The sequence below is a fragment of the Dipodomys ordii genome, unplaced genomic scaffold (assembly GCF_000151885.1).
Source record: "Dipodomys ordii isolate 6190 unplaced genomic scaffold, Dord_2.0 Scaffold19, whole genome shotgun sequence".
In the NCBI taxonomy this organism is placed as follows: domain Eukaryota; kingdom Metazoa; phylum Chordata; class Mammalia; order Rodentia; family Heteromyidae; genus Dipodomys; species Dipodomys ordii.
Genome location: NW_012267235.1, coordinates 9,681,745 through 9,700,341, shown reverse-complemented (window position 1 = coordinate 9,700,341; position 18,597 = coordinate 9,681,745). Strand labels below are relative to the sequence as shown.

At 45.7% G+C, this 18,597-nt stretch overlaps 1 protein-coding gene across 1 annotated transcript in view; it reads right to left on the bottom strand.

The window, feature by feature from the left end:
• Nucleotides 1-8,172: 8,172 nt before the first annotated feature.
• The window catches only part of Hs3st3b1 (heparan sulfate (glucosamine) 3-O-sulfotransferase 3B1), a 62,808-nt gene continuing 52,383 nt past the window's right edge, over nt 8,173-18,597 (bottom strand). The window contains exon 2 of the mRNA XM_013013057.1: nt 8,173-11,021. Within this exon, the coding sequence (XP_012868511.1) occupies nt 10,403-11,021 (619 nt within the window). The 3' untranslated portion in view covers nt 8,173-10,402. The remainder of the gene's footprint in view (nt 11,022-18,597) is intronic.

Here is an 18,597-nt window from a genome sequence, read left to right as displayed (position 1 = left end):
GGAAAACTCACCTGGCTATGAGTTGCTACATTTCCCAGGGGCAGGGCCTCCTGCTAATCTCCAGGAGGATCACGTGTGGGTGAGGATCCACGAAGCCATCCCATAGCAAAATGAAGCTCCCAAGCACCAACTGACCTTTCAGAGCTGGGCTTAGCCCAGCTGGAGAAAAGCAGAGATGAGAACTCGCTAAAAGTGGCCCAGAGCATTAGAGTCCTGCTAGAATTTAGACACGGACATCCCGCAAAACTCTGTGCATTAAAGGCCGCTCTGCCTTGGTCCAATGGCTGGTGCTAGACACCTTTAAGCTTTGTGTCCTACAGGGAAACCTCAGCCCATGTTGGGGATGGTGGGCTGCCCATCCCGGTCTTTTGTGACCCAGCTATGAAGAGAACAGACTTTGCTCTGCCACACGCTTCCACCATGGTGCCCTGCCTAGTTGCAGGCCCCAAATCAAAGGATTTGGGACCAATGGATCACAGTGCGAACCAAACTGTGAACCAAACCAAATCTTTTCTCTCTCTAAGTTGAATATCTCAGGAACCTTTTATTTTTTTTACAGGAACTGGAAGCTGCTTAATAGAGAAGCCAATCTGATGGAAAGAAGTCCAGCCTGGTCTTGCATCCTAGAGGAAATGTGAATCCTATCATTTCTAAACTTTAAAAGAGCTGAGTGCTGCCAGGTGCGGGTGGCTCACGCCTGTAATCCCAGCTACTCAGGAGGCTGAGATCTGAGGATGGAAGTTTGAAACCAGCCTGAACAGGAAAGTTTGTGAGACTCTTATCTCTAACGAACAACCCAAAAGCCAGCCAGGGGAGCTGTGGCTCACACAGTTGTACACCAGCCTTGAACAAAAGAACTAAGGGGCAGTGCTTAGGTCCTGAGTTCAAGCATGCCACTCTTCCTAAAATTCCCCCGTTAGATTTCTCTAACTTCCAACCGTTCCTCCTGACCTCTAGGCTCCCAATCACCTCAGGAAACCATGCAATAGGGAAATGCCCAGATCAAGACACCTGAGCAGCCAGCCAACTGGAAAAGCAGGGTTTACCAGTAATCAGAGCCCTGGCCACAGCTCTGCCCCACCTCATATTCTCAGTGTCTACTTTAAGGAAATGAGCTTGTGCTTAGTTGCTCTGGCTCTGGTATCCACCTATCCACCTGTTTGTCAAGAACCCATTTGTGCTACGAGGTGCCTCTTTAACCCCTCATTCTCTCAGTTTACCCTCTATGCCTTCCAAACCCACTGACTTCCCTCTAGGTCCCTGAAACAGTCGGTAATGGAACCCTTTACCTCCACTTCTTTATTCTTCAATCCATGCTCCATGCCACTCAACATCTTCCTTAGACTATGTGAACTCGCCTGATTGTAACATGAGCTTTTCGCAAGTTCCGCAGCCTTTGGAGTTCAAGCTTCTCCATCACAGCCAAAGAAACGAACTAGAACACAACTGCAGGAAGACATGCTGAACCATTTAACTCAGGAAGCTTGTATCTCCTCCAGGTCCGTTGGGTGGATCACTTTCCCAAATTCCCCCTTCATTCCCTAAGGCAGAGCTCAGGGGTATGCTCCTCTTTAAAAGAGGCTCACTAAGCCTACAGCCATTCCGAAAGACTTCAGAGTGGCAGGTTGAAGGGAATCATAACGCAGTTCAATAGCAATATACCCTTAGCACCAGGCTTGGGATGGATGGAACTGTGTCCCTCACCAATAGGATATGTGGACATGTGACACTCCCTCCCTTCCCCCTCAAAAAAAAACAAACCCTGTGTTTGTGACTTATTTTGGAGGAGCCACAGAAATAACCAAGGTGAATGAGACCCTTCCCATAATCCTCCATTTCTCAAAAGTAGAGCCCAATCTGTTATGACTGCTGCCCTTATTTTATTTATTTTTCCAGTGCCGGGATTTGAACTCAGAGCTCCAAACTTCCTCGGCTTGCTCAATCATGGCTGAGGCTCTACCACTTGTGCCATGCCTCCAGACTGACTTTGTGTTAGTTCACTGGATAGACTTTCTTCCTGGGCTCAGAGGATTATAGACATGAGCCACAGATGCTCAGCCAATGTTTTAAAAGGGAGAAAGAAAGAAAGGAAAGAAGGAAAGAAAGGAAGAAAGAAAGGAAGGAAGGAAGGAAGGAAGAAAGGGAAAAGAGAAAGAAAGAAAGAAAGGAAGGAAGAAAAAGAAAGAAGAAAGAAAGGGAAAAGAGAAAGAAAGAAAAGAAAAGAAAGAAGGAAAACCTCTTGATGATTTAAGCCACTCTTTGGGGGCACTTTGTTACAGCAGCTACAGGAAGCTGATACATAGGTGTGAGCACTGCTCATTCCACCGCAGGAAAGCTACTTTCTCCCCCCGAGTCCTGACCTCCCTCCTGATCCCCAGAAAACCCACTCCAAACCAACTTTCTCCCCTTGTCCCTTTCCCTCTGTAGATGTCAGTGTCCCTACATGCCTGCCTATCTCTGAAGTACATTTCAAGAAACTTCAGATCCTCTCGTTATTTTCCTCTTCCCATGGAAGTCATATTTTGCGTTCTTTTTCAGTTCTTTCCTTCTTTTGTTTGTTCACTCTTTCTTTTATAAGGAATGGAAATGGAACCCAGGGCCTTGTGCATGCTAAGCAAGCCCTCTAACAGTGACCGACACACATCCTAGACCTTCTTCTCTCTTCATATGTATTCTTCTCACCTGTAGTCATCCCAGATGGAGCATAAAGATTCTCCTTTTCAAAACTCAAAGTCTTTATTGTTTCATCCTTATTTATCTGCCTATTGATTGTGTGTGTGTGTGTGTGTGTGTGTGTGTGTGTGTGTGCAGGTATTAGGGCTTGAATTTTGGGCCTGGGAACTGTCTTTGAGAATTATTTGCTTAAGACTGACACTGCCTTCTGGCTGACACTTCTAGCTTTTTGCTGGTTAACTGTAGATAAGAGTCTCCCAGACTTTCCTACCCAGCTATCTTTGAACTGCAATTCTCCTCTCTCAGCATCCTGAGATGCTAGGATTACAGGCATGAGCTACCAGTACCAGTCCCCTTATTATTTCTTAACCAGCTAAAAACTGTAAGAAGTCTCATGTCTTCATTTAAAAATAGCTTTTAAAGTTTTACCTCATTTCCCCTCCATTTGAAATTAACTCCTAACTTTTTGTTCCCAAGATTTAATCTAAACTCCTCATTCCTTCATTGAAGAGGTAAGTATGACATTCTTGGGGCCACTTAAAACGTTTGCTCCCAAGCTGGAACTGCTGTGTCTTGTCATACACAACCACCTGTGTGGAAAGCACTGCTAGGTAGGGCTGGGCACTCTCTCTGCTAAAGCAGAAACTGATTTAGATGACTTGCTGCAGTCAGAGAGATGGCCTGGGAGAGTCCGCTTGGATGGCCAGTTGGTGGATTTGGGGTAGAATTATTGAGCATATATTAAGTATTGGACATACATTGTTGAAGAGTAACTCTGGAGGATAAGACTAAATGAAGGATTGAGTAGATTTTTTTTTTACTTTCAAGATTTCCTTATAAGTTTCTGGCTCCATTTCCATGCTGTTTAGAGAACACATGATTCCTGGCATCCTGTGGAGATGGCCTCACAGGTGAACAGGGGGAAAAGTAAGTCCAGTATGTTAGTGCTGCAAAGGTTTGCCTTGTACGTGATCCAGAGTTATAAGAGGTGACTGTCTAATGATTAACTCTGTGTGTGTGCGCGCGCGCACGTGCACACGTGCGCAAAGTGGGAAATGAGGAAAACATATTTGAAAAATCCTGGTTGCTCAGGAGGCTGAGACCTAGAAGGTCAAAGTTTGAAGAAAAGAGTCCTAGAGACTCTACCTCCAATTAACTGGCAAAAAGCTATATTGGAGGTGTAGTTCAACAATGATGCACCAGCTATGTACAAGAAAGCTGAGCAAGAGCACAAGGCCCTGAGTTCAAGTCCCACTACTGATATTAAAAAGAAAAGTAAAAAAGAATCTTATGTCTCTAGCTTAAAGCCTGTATATGTTCTATTACAGTGGTTCTCAAATTTGATTGAAAGCAAAATCACGTAGAGACTATAAAACCCTGTATTTCTTATCTGTCTGTCTGTCTGTTTTCCTTCTCTGTTTCTGTACTGGAATTTGAACTCAAGGCTTAGACACTGTTCCTTAGCATTTTTGCTTGAGGCTGGTGTTCTACCGTTTGAGCCACACCAGTGATCTGAGGAGGGCCATGAGCCTGCATGTGATGTTGGCATGGTCCAGGAGCCCAACTTTGAGAACCACTGCCAACCAATGACTCTCCACCTTGGCTGTCCATTAGGATAGCTATGAGATGCTTTTGTAATACCGGTAGAACGTCTCTTGTCTGAAATGCTTGGGACCAGAAGTGAGTCCCAGATTTGGGAAACATTCAGATATAGGAATATTTTCAGGTACATAATGAGATATCATGGGGTCAAAAACCCAGATCTAAACAAGGGAATATTTGTCAATGACTCCTATGTTCCTTATCATCTAGGTATAGCCATGTGTTATTTCCAATGTGCATGAGGTCTGATGATGCATTCTAGCTATTGGTAATCTAGCTGTGCTCTGAAGTTTTAGATTTGCATTTTACATGTCAGATTTCAGTGTTCACCCCACATTTGGCCTGAGCTGTTTAAGTTTCAGAACTAAGGCCTTTCCAGGTTACAGGATACTTTCAAGCAGGTAACATAAAACATAACATCAAGTTAATCCATATATTTTAGACCCATTCTATTACACTCCATAGAATTCATGAAAATTGATGAGACAGCCATGCTCACAGCCCCTCATAGTATCCTAGATTTGAAGGCACCATTCAATAAAAGGTTGGAATTTGAAGCCATTTTTTTTTTGTTTTTGTCCATCCCGGGGCTTGAACTTGCAGACTGGGCTCTGTCCCTAAGTTCTCTTGCTCAAGACTAGTGCTCTACCACTTTGAGCCACAGCTCCACTTCCAGTTTTCTAGTGGTTAATTGGACTTTCCTGCACAGACTGGCTGTGAACTACAATCCTCAGAAGTCAGCCTCCTGAGTAGCTAGGATTATAGGTATGAGCCACCAGCGCTCAGCCTTGAAGCCAATTCTTAACTTTCTTCTTCCTCCGATACCAGCCCAACTTCCAGATCTGTGCTTTTGGCCAAGGGGTTCTCTCTGTGAGATGGGAGTCACAATGTCTCTCACTGTGAAGAGGCAAGGCGAAGTGTGACATTGGGAAAGATTTTACCTGTGTTTAATGTGTGCACCAGCTCAACACTATCTAAAACCAGAAAGGCCATTCATTCCTCTGCATTTCTTCACCTTTCACACAAGATAAAGAGCTCTCTCTGCCTAAAGAACTACCAGGAGGAGGAGCCTAAGGCAAAATTGATAGGGCTTTGAGGATTGCATTTAGCTGGAAGGTAGCAACATTCCTTTTTCTCAGTGCTTTTGCTTTTGTGATTACCATGGTTTTTCCATTGGAAATTGTTATTTCTTTTAAACTTCAGTTGAGTAAGAGTGATCTCAGTGTTTAAAGTAGCAAACAGTAATGGAAAGACTGTAGCAATGTGTGAATACCTGAACACCTGAATAATTTATCATGTCCCAGTGCATTTTTTTTCCCTTTTACCATCCAGTGGGTTTGCTTGTAGATTTATAGGCACAAATGAGGAAAACCATGCAACCTGCTTCTCTGGGACTGGCTTAATACAATTTTTTCCCAAGTCTATTTCCTTACAATGTCATTCTTTCTGATGAATGAGTAGAATTCCACTGTTTTCTTGATGATTCATCCACTGAGGGACATCTGAGTTTATTCCATATGTTGGCTAAAAGAACATTCTTAGGAGAAGACCACATAGTCACAATAGCTATGTGTGTCAGACCATATAAAATAATATTAATGAAATGAACTCCAGGAAATGGAAACAAAAGGGTTTTGTTTTTGTTGCTATTCTTGTTTTCATTTCTTTTTTGCCTTGTTTATTTGTTTATCTGTCTTTGGGAGGGTAAGGCGAGGCACCGAAATGGTAGAACAAAGGCTGAACCAATGCAGCAGGAGAACTCACTGGACACTATGTTGAAAATGAACTAGACAACTTGTGGGTGGGAACAGGAGGGAAAAACCGGGAGAGTGAGGATGGAGTAACATTGTTCAAAAAGAAATATACTCATTGCCTGTTTTACGTAACCATAACCCCTCTGTACATCACCTTTACAGTAACAATAAACTTTTTTTTTCCCAGTCCTGGGGCTTAAACTCAGGGTCTGGGTGCTGTCCCTGAGCCTCTCTGTGCTCAAGGCTGGCACTCTATCACTTGAGCCATAGTGCCACTTCTGGCTTTTTCTGTGTATGTGGCGCTGAGCAATCAAACCCAGGGATTTCATGCACGCTAGGCAAGCACTCTACTACTAAGCCACATTCCCAGCCAATAAATGCATTTTTAAAACAAGACTACAAGTGGTTTGGGTCCAGCCTTTCTCTTTCCCTAACAGATAAGGCCCTGTAAACCTGAGAAGGATGTTATTGTGTGAATCTATCCAGCCACAGGTCTTGCTCAGAGCACACCCGTTGTGTGTGGAGAGCTCTGGAACCCTTGGGGACAGAAACTTCAGTGTTCTGACATCACTTGGAATAAATAGATACAATTTAGAGTGTTGGGAGTAAGCATCTATCTTGCCACTAGAGAATTTACCAAAAAGGTGTGTCCCAAATACATGTGGATTCATAGACCTTTACATGTGGATTCACAGACCTTTGCATCAGACCCTTTAAAATCTAAAAACTCAACCTACATGAGTTACTTGTGCACATGTGATGAGCCATGTACTAAGAACACTGCTACCTTTTCTACCTATAACACACACTAAAACACACAAAGTGCCCACGTGTTGGTAAAATATATTTTATTTGTTCATACAAAGAAATAGTATGAATTACGAGAATTTCCATTTTCCTATAAACATCTTTCTCTGTGTAAAATTAATTTGTGTTATACATAGGACAAAATACTCATTTTATTTATTTTTGTACATCTTGGCTATTCTAACATCCAGGTTATTGAACACATACGGCTAGGGTTTGCACAGTATTGTAGAGTACTGATCTGAACGAAACTCAGTCATAAATTAATGTTACAAAAGCAAAACAGAAACTAACCACACAGTTAGACTTTATTAACCATTCTTCCTGAAACAATTGAAAAAGGGAAATCACATCGATGTGTCATTAGATACTTCCTACAGGGTCTCTGACTTATGAGATCCTTCGTTTCCTTTCTTATCTGAGTACTCTGGTATAATCGGCAGGACCTGCATTTCTCCCAAAGCCTAAAAGGTATCTGTCACTAAAAATGACTCAGAAAAGACCATCTCTCTTCTGATGTCATCCAAATCAGGAGTTGACTCCCACAGCTCCCGTACCTCAATTTTCTTTTCCAGGCACCAATCGTTAAGTTCACAGATCATCATACACAAACACCTCAAAGAAAACATTCCATCCAGAAGAAGACCTAAAAACTCCAATGTTCTTGTTAACTTTTTTTTCTTGTTTTTAAATGAGGGGGGGGGGAGAAAAAGAACATACTTTAGTGAGTGACAACCAGGATCTTACTACAAACTAGAAGGGAACCTAAAGCTTGTATTGAACCAAACTGCCAAAACATGAAATAATATTTGTCTTCTAGCTGCTAAGAATGAAGTTCATCACCCCTGCAGATGACTGCAATAGTCGAAAAACCCAGGCTTAATTTTTCCACATTGCTTAACTTGCGCAAGAGGAAGATATTGATTACTACCACACGATGAAGTATAAACCTGGGGAAGATGCTAAAGGGGACCAGGTGGGAACTAGAAGCCATCTGAAATCCACAGGGTTTGTCTTACATGGAAAAACTTTCTTTCTTCCATCAGTACTATTATCAGTACTAATTATATACTATTAATCCAAACATTGGTTTGGATTCAAGGGCTTGAACTCACAATAGAATTTTGAACTGGGGACTGGTGGCTCACACTTATAATCCTAGCTCTCAGGAGGCTGAGATGTGAGGATGGTGGTCCCAAACCAGACTTAGTAGGAAACGTCTGTGAGACTCTTACCACCAATTAACCACTGAAAAGCCAGAAGTGGAGCTGTGGGTCAAGTAGGAGATAGCTTCCAGCCTTGAGCGAAAAAGCTAAGAGACAGCACACAGGCCCCTGAGTTCAAGCCCCAGGACCAGCAAAAAAGAGAAAGGAAAAAAAAAAAAAGAATTTTGTTCTACTTCAGTGTTTGTGACTAAGAGATCACCTTCCTATCTCTGCATTTCCTATGTCAGTTTGGTTTAAGCACAGGGAATAGTGATCAGAAATTGACCAACTTGGAAAGAGGACAAGAACCTGAAGGTTCAGTTCTAAGCTTCTATCTGAACTCTCTGAAGTAATGCACCCTGGTTCAGATCTGGTGGTGAGAACAGAGCAGGCCTAGGTTAGGGTCTTGGATAGTTGCCATTTATTTCTTGCAAGGATAGACAGTAACTGAAAAGAGGGGCTCCGGCGTCCATTTCAAATGAACCTTCCAAATGGAGAAGTCCCCACGAGATTAGCACCTTTTATATGAGAGTATTTCACACCTAAGCCATCCAAGTGCAGAAATACAAATACACTGTGTTGCGGTAACTTGCAGAGACTATGAAGAAGAATCAGACATCTAAGGTATACGCAGAGCCTCTGCCTACCTGGTCAGTAATGCTTTTGCTGCTAAGCACAAGCTGGCTACACCTGATCTAAACCATGCAGACAAACACTAACCATATCATCAATATTGCCTGTAGACCAGTGACCTCTGATCAATTTCTTTGGAGAAATGACCTCTCTTGGTGTCATACAATTTGTCTTACCCCTATGGGCAAGTTCTCCCAGAAAACATACACAAAGAACCCTTTGTAAATATCACAACACCCTCACTTTTTGACAATCTGTGTGCCTTCCCATGTCTTCCTTCATGAAAGTATCATTTAAATGCCAATCTTTGTGTGGGAGAAGCATTCTGGTTGCAGGAAGTGGCGGATTAACAGAATATGTCATTATGTGATATCGCCATAGAGTTAGCCAAGTGCCACTATACCTAGTTATTATAAATGACCCCCAAGTGCACTCTGAACACAGAGACATGAGCAGAGCCACCTGCACAGCAGTAACAATGCCAGCAACACTCCTGCCAGGACCCGGCTCGAGGACCTGCAGGCAACACTGGGCTGGCTTTCCCAATCTATCTGTAGAAGAACCACCCTTGGTTGGTGCTGTTGGGAACCATCTTGTCATCCTGGGATGAGCTAAGAGTTCCAAAGAGACATCAAGCTGGGGTGCCAGGAATCCCATACCTATGGCCAGGCAGCCTGGCATTTCTGAGTCTTTTTTTCTGAGCCTTTTGTCTCACACTGGCTGGCTCCATACCTACTAACATCTTGATAGGTAGATGCCCATGCCCATGGCAAAGTGTGCCCCTGACCCCTCTGGGTGTCTACACTCAGTCTTCCGGGGTTTGAGAGGGTGACTTTGTCAGCTTTTGGGGTTCTTTGGTGTGTCACAGCTGAACTACCTGCTGGGAGAAAGGAGCCCAGGGCACGCTCATGCAAATGAGCACAGCTTTTTTTTTTTTTCTAAAGGAGCACCCAGGCCATCTCATAGGTGTGACTGGGAAGGAGGAGGGACTAACATTCGCATCCTCTTGGAGCTGGGTAATGGACCAGGGAAGGCATAGTGCAGAGGAGATGCAGGGCCATCCTTCATCCTCAAAACTAAAGTACATGGACCCTGTCATTCAATGTCCCCATGAAGGAGGTGATTGGCTAAGGGGCAGAGAAGGGGCAAGGGAGGAGACAGGACATGCCTGCTGGTGGGTTGTAATCTAACTTGTCAGAAATGGCACCACATGAATAAAAATGCTTCTGAATCAGCACTGGAGGTGGAGGTGGGGGGACGCTCAGGGCATACCTACAGAGGGACACAGGCAAGAAAGAGAGATGGAAATCAGAGAGACCCAAGACACAAGGGGATCACGATCGACCACCACAACAGGGGCGGCCGAAGTTTGAATACCCGTAACAACAAAAATTGTGCTTTTCTTCTTCTTTTTTTTTTTTTAAATATCATGGGGGGGGAGGAGGGGGGGCTCGGGGAGAGGAGGAGACACGACGGAAGCACCATCAATTGTGAGGAAATAGAACTAAGTCTCCGCATTCAACACTTTGGAATGTGAACCCAAGATGAAGCTAATCTCTCTCTTCGTACAGAGCGTGGCTAGGCAGCTTAGTGAATTAATTGCTCATGAATTAAAAAATAAATTATTATAAAATAGATTTCTGTACATTTTACATACATATAATATCTCTCTCAATAGATAAGCCACGTGGGGGTGGGGGTGGGGAAATGACGCAAGCTGGGTCTGTTTCAATCCCAGCCAAAGTCCTGGCCGGTCATCTGGTAGAACTTGAGGTTGAAGGGCCGGTAGAAGTCGCGCAGCCTCTGCACCACGCCGGGGTCGATGTCGGGGTGGGTCCTGCCTTTGGTCTTGCCCAAGCAGTGCGGCTTGCTGCTGCCCTCGGCCTTCTTGAGGCAGGGGAAGCCCTTGGTCTTGTTGAAGTAGAAATGCTTGTCGGTGATGATGCGCTTGAGGCCCAGGAAGTCCTGCACGCGGCCCAGCTCGCCCGCAGGGTCGCGGATGAGGCGCTCGCCGCTCACGAAGAGCATCTGGCCGAGCGGGAAGTGGCGCAGCCAGTGCTCCAGGTGCTTGGCGTAGATGCCGATCTGGATGGCGCTCCAAGACGTGTCGATGAGCCCCGCACTGCGGTTGCGGAACGTCAGGCTCTCGAAGCTGGGGATGTCGGGCCGCTTGGACAGCGTCTGCGTGTAGTCGGAGATGGCCCTGGTCACCGGGTCGCGCACCACCACGATCAGCTTCGTGTCCTTGGACATGGCCGAGATGCGCGCCGGCGCCTCCCGCGTCACGAAGTAGCTGGGCGTCTTCTCCATGGTGATCTGCCCGTCCAGGGTCCTGGGCATCAGCTCCCTGGAAAGAGAGGCAGGAATAACAAGGCTTGTCAGAGTCGGAGGAGGGAGGAGGGCCTGGCCCTGAGGGGCAGAAAGGGAGCCTGGCGCACAGACGGGGAGCGCAATGTGCAGTGTGTGGCCACGGTCTAAGACTGCCACCACAAAAACGTCAGCAAAGGAAGTGTGGCCCTGTGGCTCCAAGTGGTAGAGCACCAGCCTGGAGTGAAAAAGGCCAGAGCCCAACCGCTGAGTTCAAGCCCCATGCGGAAGGAGGGAAGGAAGGAAGGTAGGAAGGAAGAAGGGAAGGAAGGAAGGAAGGGACAGAGGTAGGGAGGGAAGGAGAGAGGGAGGGAAAGAAGGAAGGAAGGAAGGAAAGAGCGAGCAAGGAAGGAAGGAAAGAAGGAAGGAGCAAGGAAGGAAGGGAGAGAGAAAGGAGAAGCAACGAAAAATGTCAACAAGATTGCAGAGCTGAAAGCTACATTCATGTTCTACCCGGGGTCTGGAGGGCAGACACCACTACATAAAATGTAAATGTAAGTGCAGCACTTCCTTGCAAGATGGGCATTTCTCTTAAGATTCCTCTGGGAAGGGGGGTGGGGAGCACACTCTCCCTTTTTTAACTCAAAGTGCCCAGCTTTTAGATTGTCCCAAACATCCAACGCCTACACACCAAAAGCCTAGCCCAACATTGGTGCTTCACACCTGTAATATTAGACTGCTCAAGAGGCTGAGATCTGAGGCTGTCCATTCAAAGCCAGCCCAGCTAAGAAAATCCCATGAGACTCTTTTTATCTCCAATTAACCAGGATTAATTTAGACGTGGAGGCCTGGATTAAGTGATAGCACATCAGCCTTGAGCAACAAAGACAAGCAAAACAGCAAGGCCCTGACTTCAAGCCCCAGTACCAGTGCGCACATGTACACTCACACATGCTTGCACGCACACACATGCACACACCCTCACTCAGGCATACACATGAACTTGTAAGACATCAGTCACCACGTTAAACAAAAGCAGCTAGACATACACTAGACAGGGCATGCTGACGACATGAATCAATGAGGTGAGATACTCATTCGAAATGCACAGGGATATAGCTGCAATTATTCTTGGTTCTGAAGTACATTGTTATAGAAGTACGCAATGTTTGCAACAAAGCTGAGTAGACAGAGTCTTGGACCTGAGACTTAGAAGTCTGGCTGCTGCTATTCTATTTTTCATGTCTGGAGGAAAAGGCTCTGTGGGGAAGATGGTAGAGGCTGGGAGATGGAAGACAGGAGTAAGGGCTTGAGATGGGAGATGGGAAACAGGAGTAAGGGCTTGAGAAAAAGAATCAGGATGATTGCGTAGGGAAGACGGCCCACACTGGGGAGCAGCAGAACTAACAGAAAATGCCCATCGAATAAAACTCCACTACACCAGCACATGGAGAACTGAAGGATGCAGAGAAAGTGATGTTGGGTGGTGGTGCTCTGGTGACAACAGACCTCCATCTATGTGTGCAAAGGACTCTGGGAAAGCTCCACCAGGGCATAGCTATCTTCCTTATAGGCCCCACCTCTCTAAATGCCTACCACCAACGGCACATGCCCACACAATGTAAATAATATCTGGACACCAGTGGCTCACGCCTGTAATCCTAGCTACTCAGGAGGCTGAGATTTGAGGAATTGTAGTTTGAAGCCAGCCTGGGCAAGAAAGTCCATAAAACTTTTATTTTCAAGTAACCACCAAAAATCTGAAATGGAGGTATGGCTTAAATGGTACAGCACCAGACTTCAGTGGAAAGTGAAAGGAAAGAGCCCAAGCCCTGTGTTTAAGTCCCAGTACTGTCCAAAATGGATGAATTGTCTCATTGACTGATAAGCCCCAACATATGCAGGACAACAGCACAAGCTTCAGTATGACGAGGGTGGGCTTTAAAGTCCTTCTCTACCACTACTCATTAGCTGTGTGACCAGAAGTCAAGGGACTCAACCCCTCTGAGTCTTAGTATCTTAATACTACCCATTCAGTTGTTAGGAGAATTAAATAACTGTAGGCCTGAAATACTTTCGGGTAACAGTTTATCTTAGCAGTTACAAGAGATTCAGCTCCTGGCCCTGCTACTTACAAACTGTGTTGTATGTTAGAATGACTTATTTTACTTTTCTAGGCCTCTTTTCCTCCACTGGGAAAACAGAGCTAACAATGCCTACCTTGGGGAAGTAAAAAGAGGATTAAAGTCATGAACAGCCATAATAGGTTAACTGTGTTTACTATGACTGATAATTACTTGATAATACCAGCAACTGTTATTCTATCACTGTCATGAAATTGTTCAATACACACTTCATGACACAAGGTAAAGACATAATTACAACATACGTGTCACACCAGCATATCTATATCAAAAGAAATGTATCGCAGATGTCAGTGGCTCATACCTGCCATTCTAGCTATTCAAGAGGCTGCGATATAAAGGACTAAGTAGGAAGCCAGCCCAAGCAGAAAAATACTCAAAACTCCATCTCCACATAATCAGCTGAAGGCTAGGCTGAATGCATGACTCAACTGGTGGTAGAGCTCTAGCCTAGCAAGCAAGTGGATCAAGCTCATAGCCCTGATCTCAAACCTTAGTACAATAAGAAGAGGGAAAAAAGTATTAAACAGCCAGGTACCATAATCCTAGCTACTCAAGAAGCTGAGATCTGAGCATCGAGATTCAAAGCCAGTCTAGCAGGAAAGGCCATAAGAATCTTAGCTCCAATTAACCACCAAAAAGCCAGAAGTGGAATCATAGCTCAAGTGGTAGAGCACTAGCCTTGAGTATAAAGGCTCAGAGATAAGACTCAAGCCCTGAGTTTGAGCCCCAGGACCAGCACCAAGAGGAAAACAAAAAGTGTTAACCAACAGCACGCTCTATTTTGGTTACAGATTTAAAATTATCTGTTAGCTAAGGGATAGAGATTTCTGACTGACTCTTCCTGGGACATGGAAATGAAAGAGAAGATGATTTGCACTTTTTTTTAAAACCAAATATTTTTCAGCAGACCATTGTAAAGTTCCAACTTCAAGCAGTCTAATTCAGAGAGCAATAACTTAAAGAAATGATGCTATAAACCATGTATCACACCAGCCAGAAAGGACAATTCCTGAGAGTAAGCCAGCTCCCTTGGGGAGGTGCTCCCCACCCCCAAACCTGAGGGAGCATTCCTTGTTAGGACACCTCCTCCACAGCCCTGCAAGCCAGCCCTGGTGGTGCACTAACACTGGATTGACCCACTTTGCTCATTAGCCACTTAGATTAATGCAGCCATAACAACAGGCTAATGTGATCAGGGATTCAAGAGTCTCAGCTCTCCACTTACTTTGCATTTCTCTAGAAAGCAGGTCAGCTCATATATAAAGGCTAAATTTCTTTGAGTGGACACCCTAAGGAGAAGCTCACAGCATTCCAAAACCCACAGTTCCCAAGGCCCATTGTGAGTGGGTGGATGAGGGTTCTTGCTCAATGGATCTCAAGGTTACCCACTGGCTGCTTTGAACACCAGCATTTCCATTTAAATGTGCACACCTGGGTAGATCATTTACCCCTATCCATGTCACACTCATCCCACCTGACCAATGAGAGCAAGACCCCTCTTCCTGGAGGCCTGGGAAGTTCACATGGGTATCCAGCCTGCTGCTCATGTTTTTCTCAATACTAGGAAAGTGTTGTCCATCTGTTATTTTCCACTTACAGGACTCTTAGCATGAGTGGCCCACAAGGAGCCTGACACTCATCCTGCTGCACCTCACAGAGAATTAGGTCCAGGAGAAGTAAGGATGCTGAACTCTGTTGGCTTGCCCAAGTCATCTCTGAACCTTAAAACCAACTAAGGAGAGAGAGATCTGGTGGTAACTGGACAAAAATTGCTAAAATGTTGGGCACAGGTGGCTCTCTCCTGTAATCCAAGCTACTCATGTGTCTGAGATCTGAAGATCCACGTTCAAAGCCAACCCATGAAGGAAAGTCCAAGATTATCTTATCTCCAGTTAACTACCCCCAAAAATCTGGTAGCAGAGCTCTAGCCGTGAGGCCAAAGAGCTCAGGGACAGCACCCAAGCGGAGTCAACCCCTACCCAGGACCAGCACCCAAAGAGGCAATTGTGAATAAGGAACGGGGTAACTTGATCTGTCAGTGGGAAATGGGAAATAGGTCATCAACAAATAAAGGGAACTAGGTCATCTGAGCTGGGAGCTGATTGACTGCTTCTCTAATGCTTGGCAGGTCCCCCAAACCATTCAGGAACATGACCTTAGAACAACCCATCTCCCCCAAGATCATCTCCCAGTGTCAGAAAGTACTCAGAGAGCCTGGGGATTTCATCAATTGTTGATAAAATAATGGATTGTTGTTAAAATAATGGCTCTACCACTGTGATCTCTACCAACAGATAGAGGTCTCAACCTTGTCCAGGAGAAGCTCTGGTGCTGCTCTTTCATTGTGTTTGTTGTTTGTTTGAGGCAGTAATAGGTTGAATGGTTGAGTGCACCACGGGGTGTACTGTCATCAAGGCCTCCTGAGCCCTTTCCACAGCCTTCGAGACTCCATGGAGCCAGGCGTCTCCCGACACTCCCCTAGGGAATCCATCTGCCAAGGAGTAATCATTCACCAGCACTAGTCACAAGACTATATATAGGCTCACCCTGGTGAATGTAGAAGCCATGACATTGAGCCAGGCACCGGTGGCTAATTCTAGCGACTCAGGAAGCTGAGAGATCTGAGGCTTGTGATCAGAAGCCAGCCCAGACAGAAAAGCCAGAATGTAGCTGTGGCTCAGCTGGTAGAGCACTAGCCTTGACCACAAAAGCTCAGGGACAGAGCCCATGCTCTGAGTTCAAGCCCCAAGGACTGGTACCAAAGAGAGACAGAGACAAAGACAGAGAGGTCTGGCTCAATTTCAAATACTGACTGCAAGGTGGAGATTGGTGGATGGAAAATTCCTAAGAGGAAGAGGCATCAAGGGTAAGGGGAATTCTGGTGAAGTGGGCCGGAAATTGGTCCTGTCAAATGGACCAATGGAGTGAGCAGGTATCCCCTGGTATGCAGGTAGGTGAGGATGAGGAACCAATCAAACAGTCCAAGGAGTGGGATGGGGAAGACCTGGCTAAACAGACCCAGCAGGATTCTTTGATGTAGCTGGAATTCACAAGCAAGGGCAAATGAGCCAATGAGAAGTTCCGAAGCCTGCTGGATAAAGTTTGTTATATAAAGCAGGGAACACAGACAAAGTCTGTGGCCAGCCTCTTGAAGATGGAACCTTCCAAATGTGTTCCAGTCAAGTCCCTTTCTTCCTCTTTCCTAGCAATTCTCTCACTGCCTTCACTCATGGCAGATGTTAAAACAAAGCCCTTCCCAAGTTCACCTCCTAGGCCCACCTGCTTCCCTCCCACACTCTGGGCATACTTCTTGTGCACAGAGATCTCTCTGAACCCAATGACTGAGAGGAGAAAGGATAAGGATGTGGCCTAGGGTGAGCGATTCTCCCCCCGCCCCCTTTTCAGGTATGGCACACCCATCTGAGACACCCCAGGGTCTGCTCCAGTCTCAATCCAGTCCCAAGTTGGCCTCCGGACAAGCACCCCAACACTGGGTAATTGGACTGCTCATTATGAAAGCCAGTTTCTCAAATGGATAGTCAGAGCTAATAATTATAGAGTGCTTTGGAGTTTGCCAAGAGACTTTCACATCCATTATCTGATTTACTCCCTGGCCACAAGCCTTTGAGGTAAGTATTGTGATCTTTAGTTTTCTCATGAAGACACTGAGGCTCAGAGAATGGGTGATGGGTTTAGAACCGGGTCATGAGCCTGCAGGTGAGACAGGGAACTCAGCTTTCCCAATGTGTATCTTCCTTTATCTATCACCATCTACCCCATCCCCAACCAACCCTCCTGGTTTCTGGTCTTTAACAGGATCAAGAGCACCTAGTTTCCCTTCTCCGCTTCATAGATTAGAATCTTAATAGTAGGTATTCCAGTGCTAATCTGATCATAGCTGATCATAATTGTTCAAATAGGAGTCCCATTTGGAAACAATAAACCTCTTTGGTTCACATATTCCCATTGCTAACAGTAGTTTGGGCACCTGGAAAATGATTGACCATTGCAACAGCTCCTCCCCTCCTCTCCACCTGGGCAGGGATGGAAGGATGATTTTTTTTTTTGGTGGGTCCTGGGCCTTGAACTCATGGCCTAGGTGCTGTCCTTGAGCTTCTATTGCTCAAGGCTATCACTCTACCACTTTGAGCCACAACGGTCCTTGCCACTTCAGGCTTCCTCTGAGTTGTTTATTGGAGATAAGAGGCTCATGTTCATGGACTTTCTTGCTGGGGCTGGCTTTGAATCGTGATCCTCAGATCTCAGACTCCTAAGTAGTTAGGATTATAGGCATGAGCCACCAATGCCCAATGGAGGGATGCTTTTATGAAAGTCCATGAAGCTAATGTCCATCACTCATGGATCCTATATACTTCTAGTTCCAGCAGAAGGCAGACACATGGCCCCAACATGCATGAGAACAACCCAGGAAACACTCCTGGGTACTGAAAGTAGGGTATTCTCAAGGGTGAGACAGACCCATCACCCCATGGAGGCCTGGGGCTGACAGCACAGGGAGCTTCTAGAAAAACCCATAGACCTAGACCACAGAGGTGGGTACTGACAGCCAGGCAGGTGTGGAAAGAGCATTTCAGGCTTCCACCTTGTTGGAGGCTATTTTCAACAAAGCCACGTGCACATTTTGTGGCAGCTAGCACCCCTGGGGTGCACAGGAGAACCACTTGGGAACTTTCCACCAGAACTAAAGCCTAGGCCCTGCCCCAGACCACTGAGCCAGGCCCTCCATGTGTGAAGCCCTAACACCAGCATCGTTTTTAAGAAGATTCTAATGTACAGCTAGGACTAGAGAGCATTGTGTCCTGCTTGGAACCTAGGGGCCGAGAACCTGCCATGTACTTCTGGCATTGGTTCTGAAGCAGGGAGGTCAGGTCTGGCTGGAGCCAGATGGGCCACATGGTGGATGGTAGGGTCTAGCATCTTGTCTTCATGCTGGGGGAAGGAAATGCCCCCTGACTCCCAGTGATGGGCATGCCTGGTTCCCTGGAGGCAGGGGCAGGTACTTGGCTGATAGGTTACTGAACCTGTCTGTCCAGTGCCTGGGATTGGAAGTGTCCTATAACCCTACCCTCTGCTCAGACCCTATTTAGGCATGGATGAGCACAGGCTCCATTATGCCATGCCATGTGTCTCCATGATCATGCCCTGTGTCCTGTGTCTCTTGGCTTGTCTTTGGTCATCATGACATCCCAATTCAGTGTTCCATTGGCGCTGAATTGGTTTGTTGGTATTGTTTTTGGTCCTTCTTTCCTATCCAGCCCATTTCCTAGCTGTGTTAAGTGTGTTTGTGGGCTGCAGGCCTTTGTAACCACTGGCTATCTGCAGCCTGCTAACTGTGTAATAAAGACTCTGAGATTCCATCTTCCAAAATGTGGCTTCTCCGATAAGTTACCTTACAACACTTCCACTGAGATTTATGTGCACCCGAATGGAGGAATTGTGTGGAGACAC